The sequence below is a fragment of the Nestor notabilis genome, unplaced genomic scaffold (genome assembly GCF_000696875.1).
Source record: "Nestor notabilis isolate BGI_N333 unplaced genomic scaffold, ASM69687v1 scaffold104, whole genome shotgun sequence".
Classification (NCBI taxonomy): Eukaryota; Metazoa; Chordata; class Aves; order Psittaciformes; family Psittacidae; genus Nestor; species Nestor notabilis.
The window spans coordinates 5859-20284 of record NW_009925796.1 but is presented as its reverse complement, the minus strand read 5'-3'; the positions used below and the strand labels follow the sequence as shown (position 1 = coordinate 20284).

Below are 14426 nucleotides of genomic sequence, written 5' to 3'. Positions count from 1 at the left end.
CAGGGACTGTAGTGGTAGGACAAGGGGTAATGGGTTCAAACTTAAACAGGAGAAGTTCAGGTTAGATATAAGGAAGAAGTTTTTTACTGTGAGGGTGGAGAGGCACTGGAATGAGTTGCCCAAGAAGTGGTAAATACTCCATCCCTGGTGGTGTTCAAGGCTAGGTTGGACAGAGTCTTAGGCAACATGGTCTAGTGTGAGGCATCCCCGCCTCAGAAGGGTTGGAACTAAATGATCTTAAGGTCCTGTCCAACCCAAACCATTTTTGATTCTATAAGAAATTTTTTACAATGAGGGTGGTAAAATACTGGCACAGGTTGCCCAGAGAGGTGGTGGATGCATGATCCTTGGAGACAATCAAGGCCAGGCTGGATGTGGTTCTGGGCAACCTTATCTAGTTGAAGATGTCCCTGCTCATTGCAGAGGGGTGGGACCAGATGACCTTTGAAGGTCCCTTCCAACCAAAACTATCCTATGATTCTATGATCACCAGGCATGGTGTGAAACAACATTTTATTCAAGACAGCCCTTCTGTTTGCTGGCTGGGCATTCACACTGAAGGACCGTGGCGGCAGCCAGTGCTGGTGCGAGGCGGATTGGCTGCACAGGCGGACACCTACATATTTGCCCCAGGGGACGGCGCTCAGCCACACTTGCCCAGGCACTCGAGGAGCTCCATGCGGATGGCGATGCGCACATGCCAGCCCAATGGGATGAGGCGGATGTAGCGGGCCACGATGGGCGGCCGCAGCAGGTTCTGCACCGAGGATGAGCGGTCTGAGTTGCCATAGAAAACCTGTGGAGAGAGTTGTGGGCAGGTGGTTAGGGGGCTGGAAATCCTGCCCTGTGAGTGTGGGGTGCCTATGCAGAGCAGAGAAGGAGGAGGACCCCTCTCCACCCCCAAAATTAAAGTTTTTAAAAATAGTCAGGCGCAGAAACTTTTGTCATACTGACAGGGTTTTCTGAGTAAGTCACTGTCCCTCTGTTGTTCCTGCACTTCTTATGGTTAGGCTGGACTTAATCTCACTCCATTCTCTCTCAATTGCCTTCCTGCAGCAAGGCACTGCATGTTTGGACTAAGTGTGGTTGGCCTTGGCTGTTTGCATTTTGTGAGCTGGGCTCGCAGACACACTGATTTAGACAAAAGATATATTTGGGGGCTTTTTTCCTCTGCTTGGCCATGCTGCTACATCTCCTGCCAAGTCCTGTTCTTCGGGAACGCTCAGCATCTCTTTAGGCCTATGGGAACCAGTAATTCAGCAAAGCCACCAGAGCCTCCCATGCTGGGATGGGGCCATCCCACAGATGGACACTGAGGATGGCTAGGAGGCACCAGCTGTGGCATCCCCCAGCCCAGGTGGGCTGCAAATGGACCACAGGCACCACTGTTCTGTCTCCCCAGTGTAATTTTTTGCTTCAAACCAACTCAGTGCAGCATCACAATAGTTCAGTGGGTTGTGACTTAAGTAGTTGTTAAGGGATTTTTCTGCATTGTCATCATGCACTAGCCCTGAACTTATGGCAAAAGGAGCTCCCATTTTGCAGTGCTTAGGCATGGCTGGGGTTGTATGGCTGCAGCCAAGAAAGGGGTTCCATCACAGAGATGCTGCCTCCTCTGCCAGCTAATGCCTCCAAGCTTAATCTGGAGTCCACTGTTATCATTAGAAAACGTTTAAAATGCATTCTGTCCTTCTGTGGCTGGTCAGTGTGGAACTCACCCTCAGCGCAGGGGGGGATGCCCTGCTCTGTGCTGCTCCTGGATTTGGGGTGGGCACCGGGCCCCATCCACCCTGCTCCTCCCACAGAACACCCCTCTTGGGGCACCTCCCCAGCAAGATGTGATTTGTTCATGTCACTAAATAGGCCACCCCTGCACCAGAGGCCAAAGTGCGAAGTCCACTGACCCGGTTGTTGCCGGTCTGATCCTTGTAGTAAACCCAGTTGAGGTTTTCATCGGTGCGGTACTGCATGCTGTACTTGGTCATCCACTCATCGGCGTCGCAGCGACCCTGCGTGAGGATCCCTGAGATCACCTTCACCTCTTTCAGGTCAATCTGCAGCCACTGCCCGTTGTCCTGGTACTTCGAGAGCCACGCGCACCTGGGGGGACACCAGTGGACCCAATACATCTGCCACCATTGCCCTCCTGGACAGACGCTCCTGTTCCCACATGGACAGGGGTCCCCAGCCCCCCTCCCCCACCCACCCATGGGGCCCTTTGGGAAGACATTTTTGGACTCACCCGAAGCCTTGCCCATTGAGGCGGGCCTTGTTGGCAGTCCAGGAGGAGTACCAGCCCGTGTACTGCTCAGGGTTGGAGCAGCTTATCTGGTCTGGGGTGACGGCACCAGACTCGAAGCCCAGGGGCTTGTGGTAGGGGCACTCTGCAGAGCAAGGGAAAAAATACCTTAAGGGACATGAGTGTCTTTGTTCCCTGGGTGTGTTTGCACACTTGTTGTCAACACCTTCTGTGGTTTCACTGCTCCCTCTCCTCCTCGGCCAGGATACTGGGGATGCTCTTACACCCAGACCACAAACCCTGCAGTATTTGCTGCACAGGGCCATGGCATCTTCATTTTTAACTCTTCTCTTGTGTGAATTTCTAACTCTTACTTTTTTCTCAAACTTACTAAACCTGTGCTGCCTGTAGCATTTTGAAGGGAAGGTTTTATTCAGATGTTACAGTCCAAATTTCCTTCTTACAAGCATAGGGAAGCGTATCCAGACTGAGATCCATTGACCTTAATCCAGCCTCCAGATTGCCAGTCTGCCTGTTTTTTGAAAAGTGCCTTTTCTTGCTGGGCTTTATCTCCTTCTACTTCTCCATTCACTGACTTGATTGATGGCCATGCCTGCATGGCAAAGTTACTGAGCCTGCTCTGATCATCCCCCCTCCACAAGCACCCTCAGTTCTTTTGCATTTTCTGCTATGGGGACTGTCTTTGTATCTGGAGAAGGTCTTGTTTTGTGGAAAACCTGTGGCTACTCTGGTGCCAGTGAGATGTCATGCTTGGGCCCTGCTGAAGGTTCAAAGATCTCCATCTGAGGTTTTGCTTTCCAATCTTCAGGCTACCAAATTTGATCCCACAGCTGTCTTCCACCACAGTGAGAAGTTCACCAAGACTCCTCTGGCTGCAAAACCTCTAGGGGCAGAAATAACTCATTCACCATTAAAACCTTCTGTGGTGGGTCACCACACAGTGCTCTGGAAGGCAAGCCTTTAGTGATGCTGCCATGCAGAGCACCTGCATGCTGCCTGAACGTAGTTGTGGGGTTTTTTTTATGACTGTTTTTTATGCCATGAGGTTATCACCACCTATCTAGATACACATAAACACCTATATTATGGGCATCACTTTCTAATTTTGCAGTCTGTGGCCAGGTGTGGTGCCCCCAGGGGTAACTCTGTCACATTTTCAAGTTCAGTGTGGTTCCTTTCACAGGTTTCATCAACAGAGGAGCAAACAAAGCTCTGTGCAGTTTCACTCATGGGCAGGATGTTTCCTTGCCTTAGCCATGCCTGACCGATGAGTGTGGTGCCTCGTGTTACAAATGACAGGCATGCAGGGAGCATCAGTAGGCACCCAGGGCTTGGCATGACCGCAGCCTCCCTGGTGCAATGACCCAGCACTGCAGCCATGCAGTCAATGTCTCATTAGCAAGCTCCACTAGGTCGATATCCTATGCATCAATATCTCATTAACATATCTTGCTCAGTCAGTACCTCATTAACATGTTTTTCCCCATGGAAAAACATAGCCACTGTCCCAGTTTCCTCCAGGCATGGAAACATCATGCTTTTCCACCACGTTAAAACCCTTGCCAGGCAGGGGTGGCCCTGTGTTGTTTACTACTCAGCAGGCTTATCTCATACACCGCGTAACGTTACTTTTAGCAACACTAATCCTCTGACCACACAACTGTAATGCAATTAGCAGGTCACCTTCTGGCATGTCCAGCTGCCCCATGCGGAGGGACCCACAAAACAGATGACTTGTGCCCTTCTGGCCAAACCAGCAGAGCCATTTAATGCCATTACTGCCAACCTGGAGAAAACGCATGGAGTGGTGGTGAGGCTGGCTGCTTCCCTCTGGCTGTGCCACAGACAACTCTGCAGCGCCTCAGCACAGCTGCTCTGCAAACCATAACCAGGCAGCAGGGATGTGAGGCCTCACCACTATGGCTAGGCTGGGCCGGGGAGAGAGACAAGCTGGGAGATACAGTGAGGAGATCCATTATTCAGGAGAACAGCCTTTATTAGTCAAAGAAGATACCTTCATTACTCAGCTACATAATGCTAATGCGTGAGAGCACCCCTCACAACTAACCTGGCCAGGAAATCTGGAGCTGCTCCTCTCACACGTGTCCCTCAGCCATGGAGAGATCAACCAAATCTGCCATGTTTCCTCTCCTTTCCATCCCTTTCAAGGAACAAGGTTTTTAAAAGGATTGAAGATAGATAGGTTTATATTGGACATAAAAAATTTTTCACGACACTGTTGGTGAGCCACTGGAGCATGCTGCCTAGAGAAGTTGTGGATGCCCCATCACTAGAATTATACAAGGTCAAGTTGGATGGGGCTTTAAGAAACCTAGTGTAATGAAAGATGTCCTTGCCAAAAGACAGTGGGCTCCATGATGATCCTGTGACAAAGAAGAGTTGTGGTAGCCAGCTCTCTAAGCAGCGGTGAGTCCAGGCAGGGCTGTACCAGCTCAGGCTCATGTTTGGGGTAGTGCACATGGGTTTCTTGCATGAGACACTGAAGGAAATCCCCACAACGGGACATATAAAGTCTCATTTCTGGAACTCCTATAAGTGATTCTTCTGCGTCAAAAGTGCTATCTCCAACAAATGCCTTTTTACTTTTTAGATCTTCCCCCACAGGCAGCCCTGTGGAGATAACAGCTGCAGAAACTAGAATGACAGAGCATGAGAAGCCATGACCTTTTACTGGGGATGTTTGGGGCTGCTTTGCCCTGGGGACAAGACACCACCCATGCACAAGGTTGAATCTTCTTGTTGTAGTTTCTCCAGACAAGGAAGAAGCCTGTGGGCAATGCTAAGCTGGTCGAGCACCAGGCAGATGTGGTATCCACAGGAGCAAGGGTGCACAGAGGGCGAGCTCAGGGAAAGCAGATGGCTTGGACCAGCTGGAAAGCCTCTGTGCTTGTCAGCTCCCTCACACTGTGGGAGGGAAGCCTTCAGGTCCAGCAGAAGCATGGGATAGAAGCATCTGGGGGTTTTCACCTCACATTTCTGTTTGTGGCAAGCTCTGCCAATGGCATCATATCTTCTTGTCAATACATGGTTTTATTTGCTTTCTAGCCTGTCTTGGCTTCCACTGAGAGCTATTCCAGGGTAATTCATTTAACCTCCTCCAGGGCAGCCATGCCAAACACTGAGCACTGGGGTGATGTTTCCCTTGTGTATGTCCCCTGGGGAAATGGGGGCAGCGTAACACACCTCAAGTAGTTGCATAGCCTCTTGCAGGAGCTGGGAAGAAATGGTTGCTAGTAGGCATCAAGCAGTGGCATGTGACTTTTGGCTCCCAGCTCCAGCTGGGATGAACACATCAGTGTGACAGAGGCACAAATTAGAGTGCAGCTTCTGTGGAACACATGAGCTAAACTTGAAGACGAGTTGGGCACTGATAAAGCCTTGCTGGGATAATGTATCAGGGGAAATGTGGCAGAGGGTAACAAAGAAAGAGCTTGATCAGAAACCTGTAAAACATGGTCTGTGAGGAGTAGCTGAAGGAGCTGGGCAGGGGCAGCCTGGAGAAAACTCAAAAAAACCCACTTTTTTTGCTGTATAAAAATATGCTGCAAAGAAAGAATAAGCTGTTTTTCTTGGCCCTTGGAGAGAGACACAAAGTCACAGGCCAAACTTCAGCAAGGGAAGATGAGCCCAGGTGGTACAAAAGGTTTCCTGCAGAAAGCCCTGCATACTGTGTTAGCTGCCCCAGGCAGTTTCCCATACCAGTGTGCCAGGCCACCCTAGGTCATCTCCCAAGGTCCAAGCATGATCTCTGCTGCTACTGCCCCTCTGCCTGATTATGCAGGGTCACCCTGCACCCCTCGCTGGTACAGCTCCCCTGGCGCCACCAGCAGCTGGGTTTGGAACAAGTACCACCATAACGTGCCACCTCTGCAATGCAGGATGCAACAGGGGGAGCTGCTGAAGATCACCAGATATAGCTAAAAGTGCATGGCCCCTTACCTGGCATGCACTCTAAGCTGTTAGTCCTGCTGGACCACACTGAGTTAGGACCTCCTTGACAGTCACATTTGCAAGCCTTGCTGTGCCACAGCTCCAGTCTCTCATCCTTAAGGGAAGGTAAAAAAACAGTAATAAATCAACATAGTCATCAACAATAGTGACACGAGATAAATCTGAGTACTGAACCACCCGCCCAGGTTGCTGTACCTCCTCTGAGCCCCCTCCTTCGTTTCAGTCTAGCATGAAACATGGGATGACTCCCCTTTGGATTCAGAGGCAGCAGTATGTGCCTGGGCTTGGAGGCCCAGGTGCCATTCCTCCTTCTGCCCCGAGGTGCCAGAAGTGGGCAGTGCCAAATCCTCAGCATCTACCCAGCAGCCAAACCAGCCAGAGACTTACCTCTCCTGGGGAAAGGGCCATGGCAGCTGCAGCAGTGGGCATGGAGGGAAGAAGAGAGAGATCAGAAATGAAAAGGCTGCAAGCAAATGTTAGGAATTGCAATGAACATTTACTCCTGAGCTGGGGACAAATAAACTGAGGAAGGACTGACAAATCTACTGTGTTTCCCTAAGTTATCTGCAGGGGAAAGCAAGAGGACATGGGCAGGAACAGAGCACTCTGTGTGCCTGTGTAGGTGCTACTCTTTCACTGTGTTTTCTTCTTGATGCTTTTGGCATCTCCTCTTTCTGATCAGATACACCTGAAACATCCTGAGGAGAAACCCAGGCCAGCCCCCTCAGCCTCTGCTTTACAGCTTATTTTGCCCCTATCCCTTTTTGCCATCTTCCTGCATCACAGTTTCCCTTTCCCATCGTGCCCTGTGTGAGCTGGTGAACCCCAAGACTGAAATCCCAGCCTGGTGCCACCGCAAACCGCCAGTGCCTTTGGAGGAGATGGGACACCCTGCAAGGTGTCTGGCCTGAGATCACTCCCTCTGGATGGGATAGAGGAAAATGAAATGTAAATAGGTCTTTCCAATCCATCTTACCTACAAGACTCCCTTTTTTTCTTTCTTAAAGAAAACCAGTTGTTGTGGCTGTACAGGAAGAGCCACAAGAGATTTTTGTAACATCTGACCTGGTTTTTCTCCTGCCTGTCACTGAGCAATGGCTTTTTTCAGTGAAGTCCAAAGCAGACTATGTTAATAGCACGTGGACTGGCAGTATAGTGCCCAGGCAACTATGAAAACAAAATAATTTAAAAAAAAATAGTTCCATAGCTGCTGATAACTCATTAACACAAGTCAAATGTCAAACATCGTGTATTCAATGCCAGTAGGGAATCTGCAAGCCACTAAGGACCAAGTGATTGAGCAGGCAAAAACTTGCATGCACGAGCCATTACAAACCCATCATCCCCAAACAGAGGTTTTGTGAATACAAAAAGAGGATCTTTTCACCAAATGAATTAGGCTGAATTATTCACTAAAATCTAGTTATGATTTATTCATTCATACACTGTCAATTTGCTGAGCCTAGGAAGCTCCAACTAATGCTGGGAATTTACATCTCGCATTTCTATAGCAAGTTTCATCTCAAAAGACTCATAGACACTATGCAATTACAGTCAGCTGAAATATAAACTTTATACAAAGCTCTTTTTATTACTGAAATGCAACAGCTCCTTGCATGTGACACTGAGCCTGAATGTTATCAAAAGTCTGAAAGAAAGACCCCAACAAAGAACAAAATGATAAAGAAATTCAAAAAGAAAAATCCTTTCTCGAGCACAGAGATGGTGTCCTTTGCTTCAGTGCCCCAGGGCGGCATTTCTGGCATCAAGAACTTACTGCATTAACCCAAGGCATCAGCCGTGGCAGTAGAAGCAAACGTCAACCTACAGTAAAAAGATGTGGCTTTTAGTCAGGCCCAAGAGGGAGGCAGGGGGCACCCACACCTTTTTTTGCACGTCTCCAAATCTGGCCTCTTGGAAAGTGTAGGCTGGGGCCCACACACAACACCGCACTCCACCCTTCTCAGCACAGATGCCACCCAGCCAAGACCTGTGATCCATTGTGCAACAAGAAAACCAAAGCAGAGGTGCAAGCCAAGGCCATGTAGCGCATGGTCTCCTCCATGCTGTGCCACACAGGGCAAAACAGGTCAGCTTAAAACAGCGGGAAGGTGGCATAAGTTAACACTGCCTGTTACCACATCAATACAATAAAAAACAGGACTTGATCACCTATCAAAACTGTACCATCTTTGCCAATTAAAGCAGTGCAGTGCCTCTCCTGCCTGCTTGATGCTCTGTTTGACGACAATGCTGGAGTGGCACTGGCACCAGGTTCTCAGGTGCCTCTCCTGCCCCTCCAGCCCATGGCACTGTGGCCTTTCCCAGCAGGACAGGTGCTCTGCTCTGGAAGTGCTAGCTGCAATGACTAGCTTCATTACCCTGCGATGTGGGAGCCTGGCTCCCCAGCCAGCACAGCTTGCCATGCATCCCTACTACCCAGCAGTCACCAAGGAGGTCTGAGCTTGAGGGGCTGCAGAGTTGGCTCCTTCAGTCTACAGGTGCTCAAGTTTTATTAGAGATGTGATTTAGAGGTCAACTTTGCCTTTTTGAGCTAGAAGAGGTTAACTGCTGAGGGCTCACTCCCACAAGTGGCTCAGCTGTCCGGCAGCTGCAGCGTGAGGCACAGGGAAGCAGCAGGCCTGCCTTGGGGGAAGCACAGCAGTCCTTCCTGAGCAACATGGCCTGACAACCCCTGGCATCAGCAGAGTAAAGGAGAGGAAAAGATGCCCTTGCCTGCAGTCGGCCAGAAAAAGTAGTAATTGATATATTGGTGTGTTTACAGCTGTGATGGGTCCTGTCCTACAAAGGAAATGAAGAGGAAAGCTGGCTGCCAATAGTCTAAAAATGTGATGGCCAGCATGCTTTTATAGTGAGCATGTTTGCCTTCAAGGAAGGTTACAAAGATAATTGGTAATTGTAGGTCAGGCAGAACGAATTGCTGCAATTCATGGGAGAGTCGTAAGTCCTGTGCGGTCGCCAAGGGCTGTTGTTTTAAAAGTACAAGATTGAAAAAAAAACCCAAAACATTATAAAGGAAAAAGCCCTATTTACAGCCCAGACATTCAGCAAACCATCACCAGTTCAGTGAAATAAATTGCAATCTGCATGTTTGTGAGAGGCATGCACCTTTCCTGTCCCTCCATCCCGCCCTGCAGCATGGCACGTCCAATGCACTCCCATGCAAAAATGCTACCACATAATGCAGGATTTGGGGACAGGGGCTTGGGAAAGCACCAGGGGATGATTTTGTGCCTTGTGGGGATGGGCTGAAGCATGGGCCCTGGGATAGCCCCACTTGGCACCTGATGCTGAGCAGGATGGAGGGGAGAGATGTGCCATGGATGGGCCCAAGTCTGGGGGAGAAGGAAAAGAGCTGGCAGAGGCAGTCCTGGAACGCTGGGATTGAGAGGACACATGTTTCCTGAGGTGGAAGTGGGATAAAGCAGCAGCCACAACTTGGGGCTAGCTGGGGAAAGGAAGGAGCAAGCAGTAACAAGGAGGCTAAACTGCTGGCATTTTAGTGACAGGAACAGGTAACCTTGCGTCCCAGAAAATCTAGAACATGGTTAAACAAGAGAGAGAAAGAAGGAAGGTAAGTGTGGGAAGAATTAACACCAGCAAAGGCTGAGTACATTTCATAGAATGATAGAATGGTTTGAGTTGGAAGGGACCCTAAAGATCATCTAGTTCCAACGTCCTGACATTGGGCAGGGTCACCTTCCACGAGAACAGGTTGATCAAAGCCCCATCCAACCTGTCCTTGAACACTGCCAGGGATGAGGCATCCAATAATCCAATAAGGTATTTTGGTAAGGTCAAATCTGAGAAATCATATTGAACATCCTGCCCACAGGGCCATGACAACAAGCCATCTTTTTTTAGTGCGCCTAGAACTAATGACAGATGTACAAGCATGAGAAAGCACATTAAAAATAAAACAGAGAAATAAAATACAACACAGAATAAACGTCGGTCACTCAATTTACCGGAATTAGTTCACATAAACCTGGCCATTGCAGGTAAAGTATGTGGAAAATGTTAATGACTTTGTTTATTTCTTGCCTTTACAATTTAGGTGGTCTAAAAGCTTCATCTGGAAAATAGTTAATTTTGTCTTTCATCTCTGTAAGTATCAACTCAGTTTAACAGACCTCAGAAAGATGAGAAAAATTATTTCCTCTCTTCTCCTAGTGAAGAGCACTTCCTCATGACACATCCCTTTCCTAGTGTGGTGGCTCCTGGGTGCATAGCTAGTCACCTGCTTCTCTTTGGCGCATGTAGGCCATAGGGCAGAGGAAAAGAAAACCGCTTAAGAAACAGAAAAATTGACTGGAGACCCAGAAAAGCTGTCACAGAAATTAAAGGGGTGAGTGCAATGAATGGCACTGGTTTTAACATGGTTTCTGAGAGGCATACCATTGCAAGTCCCTGTTTTCCTTGAGCACCACATCGGAGAGCATCAGGACACAGAGCTAGGTACGGCACAGAGGGTTGAGACACTGAAAAAGCACTGCAGTACCTCTGTGCCCATCGGGTGCTAGTTTGTGGGTTGCTGTATTATTAACCTCAGCTATTTTTACATCCCAGCCCTGGAAATCATGCCAGGCGAGCACAGTGACTCACATCAGGCTGTGCCAGCCTCGAGCATGGTGCATTTGGGGAAGCTGCGGCATCCCAGGCCACCATCATATGTGGCATTTTCCCCATCTTGCCTTGCCCTTGTGCCAGAGGTGACAGCACAGCCGTGGCTGGTCCTCAGGTCCCCTTGGCAGCTGTAACCCCCTCACCCAGTCACTTGGTGGTTGCTCTTGTTTGTTTTCCCCCCAGGGCTTTTTCCATGGCCATGCTAAAGCAGGATCCATAGGACTGAGTCGTGCAAATAGTGCCTTTACTTGTAAAAAGTGCAGGCTCTAAATGGTGCTTGGGAGCTACGCTGGCAGGCAGGGACCCTCAGGGCATATGCAGATCTGTGTCCACCAGAAGGTTTTGGGAGTCAGGCTGTTCTGGTGAAAGCAGGCTGTTTATCCATGGGCTCTCACCACCCAAAGCCACTCTAGATGGTATTCTGGCCCTGGCACCCCCCAGGAAGGCAACAAGACCAGCACCAATGCCAGCCTGCAGAAGGGAGAAGGGCTCATATTTAATTTTAAACTTCTCTCTCCTGCTTTAATGCAGCTTCTGCTTTCCTCATTCCTTTTCTGGGGATTTTTTCATGGTTTATTATTTTCATTTCCATTTCATTTTCTTTATTTAAATGATTTTTATTTGGTTTCCATTTACATTCATTTGTATTGTGTCTCATATAACATTTGCTGGTATTTATCTGAAAATTATAAAATCCATATTTAAATAAGGGCAATTATACCTATTTAATTAATACTCATTTCTCTTTTATGCCTGCTGTCTCCATTACGTTTCCACATTTTTTTTAATGTTGTGAAGATATTTGAAAAAAAATAAGTTGGGAAAAATATCAACCTTTTACCCTTTTCTTCTTAAGAGATGTGTAATTATTTTTTCCTCCAAAGTGTTCCTTTGAAAACTTTTGGCAATTTCTGATCTGACACGTTTGTTCCTTCCTGCTTAGAGCTTAGAGCTATGCAGAACATTGCCTGCATAGTAATTTCATTAGATGTATTGATTATGCCAAAGGGCAGCACTAAAGATGTTATTTACTGTGATATGAAGGCGGGTTTGGGCCTTTGATTTTGTTTTTTGGGGGGAAAAAAAGAAATTCACTCTTTTCAACTGCTGAGATGTGCTTATTCCCTGACATGTAGTGAGCATGGCTGGAGTAATGCAGCACAGTCATGTCACATTCAATGTGCTAAAAGCATATTCATGCCAGCCCGGGGCTTGGGGTGCTCCCGCTCACCATATGGAGGGGGCCCAGCAGCTGCTGTGGCTCATGTTGCAGGAGCCTGCCTGCTGCACCATATGCTACTGCTGCTGCTGTGGTGGTGTCGCCAGCAAACACAAGCCCAGCCAGGGTGTGGGGCGTGCTCCTCTAAGCCACTTGTTCTACCAGGGAAAATAAGTTAAGGAGCTTACGACAGCCTCAGCACACGTGGCTTGGGGGATTGGCCTAGCAGCACCTTCTTCATGGTAGGAGAGGCAGGAGCGTTGAGGGGAACCAAGGCAAAGCATCACTGCTCACTCTTTACCCAGAAGAGGACATATGGTCCACAACGCAGAGAAAACCAGTAAATTAAGAAAACCAGTAAATTAAGAAAATAAATTAAATACCAAAAGAGCAATGCCTGGAAAGAGATCCTACAAGTAATTGTTCACTGCAGGCTCTCATAAATATCCTGATGTGTGGGTGTCTATTAAAAGCAAGCTGTGTCTGAGATTCAGAACAAGGTATGAATTCATTCCAAGGACTAACTGCAGGTTATGCCACACATTGGGAAAAAATGATGGAGTCTGGGTAAAAAGCAGCCTTCGAAGAAGCTCAGTTACCAGTAACCTTCCCAGGTGAAACAAAGGAGAGCAAAGAGATAAGGTATGAGAACACACAAATATATGCTGGAAGATTGAAAAACCCTAGTAATTAGACAGAAGGGGGTACAGCCAAATGTAAAAGGATGATATGAAGGCATGGCTAGTTGGGGCACACTTTCCTATCCGTGAAATTTGGTAGACCAAAATATTCAATGTAAAGAAAGAAAGATAGATAGAAAAAAATAGACAAAGCAAAACACTGATAATTAATTCAATATCCATAGGGAAAAAGCTGGATTGTCTGATAAATCTGTCCCCCACTCGGACAGATCATACTTTATTCACACATTAATGTTGGTAGATAACCCCCAGCACCTAGCAAAAGCAACCTCAGCCTTGTTTAAGACAACAGCAGCTTTGCTATTGGCTTTGATGAAGCCAGAATTCAAACACAACCCACAAAATGATCTGCTTGTTCCACAGCTGGGTTCCACAGAAGGAGACCATGACCCTGAATTTGCTGGCTTCTTCTAGCTCTGGTTTAACTGCTTTCATTGCTACTTTTCAGAAAAGTAAATTTGAGAAAGCTTCAGAATTGATACTTTTCCCATTTTCTTGACTTATGATTGCTTTTTGTTTTTAAAGTGCCTTTGGAAGTCTTTTCTGGGTCAATATACAAGAAAGAGACTTTGAAAAACAGGCAGATCTCCATCAGCAATGTCTTGCTGCTAATGATCAGATTTTCATTAATCAAGATTTTTGATTAAGGAAGGACCAGTCTTTCATATTACACTGTACCTCATTTTTCAAATCAGCATTATTATTTACACACTGGCTCAGCTGCACTGCAATTTTCTTTGCAAATTCATATTTTGACAAATTATATGGCAAATTTTTTACACTGCAATTATTTTGTGAAACAGTTTTACTACTGAATATTCATAGAGCTGTAAGAACGCTGCTCACTTATGTACATAAATTATGCATCTCCTCCACAATTTTGCCTTTCCCCAAGTTATTATGCTTCCATGAGAATGCAGAGAAGAGCTTTCTCTATATGCCACAGCCCCTGGTAGAAGAAGAAGTGTGGATGAGACAAGAAATACAAAGAGGGACACCTGAAAGGGCCTCTCAGGAGGTAAAAGCGCGTACCTTTGTACCAGAAAAGAAGAGACAGCAGGGCACTTCCCATCTTGAACCGCATCTTTTCCTTCCTCTTTTGAGAATAGCTCCTTAGCGTGCTGCTAGGCTTGCTGGGAAGGCATGAGATTAACTTAAGCATTGCCTAAGCACCTTACTCTCCTTCATTCTCATGATTTTATCAAGCACCATCAAGCCAACCACACAATTATTACTGTCAAGCTCAATCGTCTAGGTTGTCATGTGTAACAGTTTTTAAGAGGTAAAAAGTACTGAGGTACTGACACTCTGAATGTAATTTGATTCTGTATACAGACATATGTCCAAATAAACAGGGACATACCTACTTAGAAACCACATATATCCTCCATAGAAATGTAGATGTCTAATGCTTATAACATATATGTAGTACTGTGCTAGTTTTGGCTAGGGTAGAGTTGATTTTCTTCATGGCAGCCAGTATGGGGCTGTGTTTTGGATTTGTGCTGGAAACCATGTTGATAACTCAGGGATGTTCTAGCTATTGCTGAGCAGTGCTTACACAGAGACAAGGCTTTTCCTGCTCCTCACACCACCCCACCAGCAAGCAGGCTGGGTGTGCACGAGG

General features: G+C 47.3%; 1 protein-coding gene across 1 annotated transcript; it reads right to left on the bottom strand.

The window, feature by feature from the left end:
- Positions 1-499: 499 nt before the first annotated feature.
- Positions 500-13900, bottom strand: RS1 (retinoschisin 1). The gene is made up of 6 exons (XM_010013197.1): positions 13832-13900; positions 6620-6645; positions 6221-6326; positions 2243-2384; positions 1905-2100; positions 500-796 (listed from the first exon to the last, which is right to left on the bottom strand). The coding sequence occupies exons 1-6, from the start codon at positions 13881-13883 to the stop codon at positions 644-646; spliced, it is 675 nt and encodes a 224-aa protein (XP_010011499.1). The 5' UTR covers positions 13884-13900; the 3' UTR covers positions 500-643.
- Positions 13901-14426: the final 526 nt, after the last annotated feature.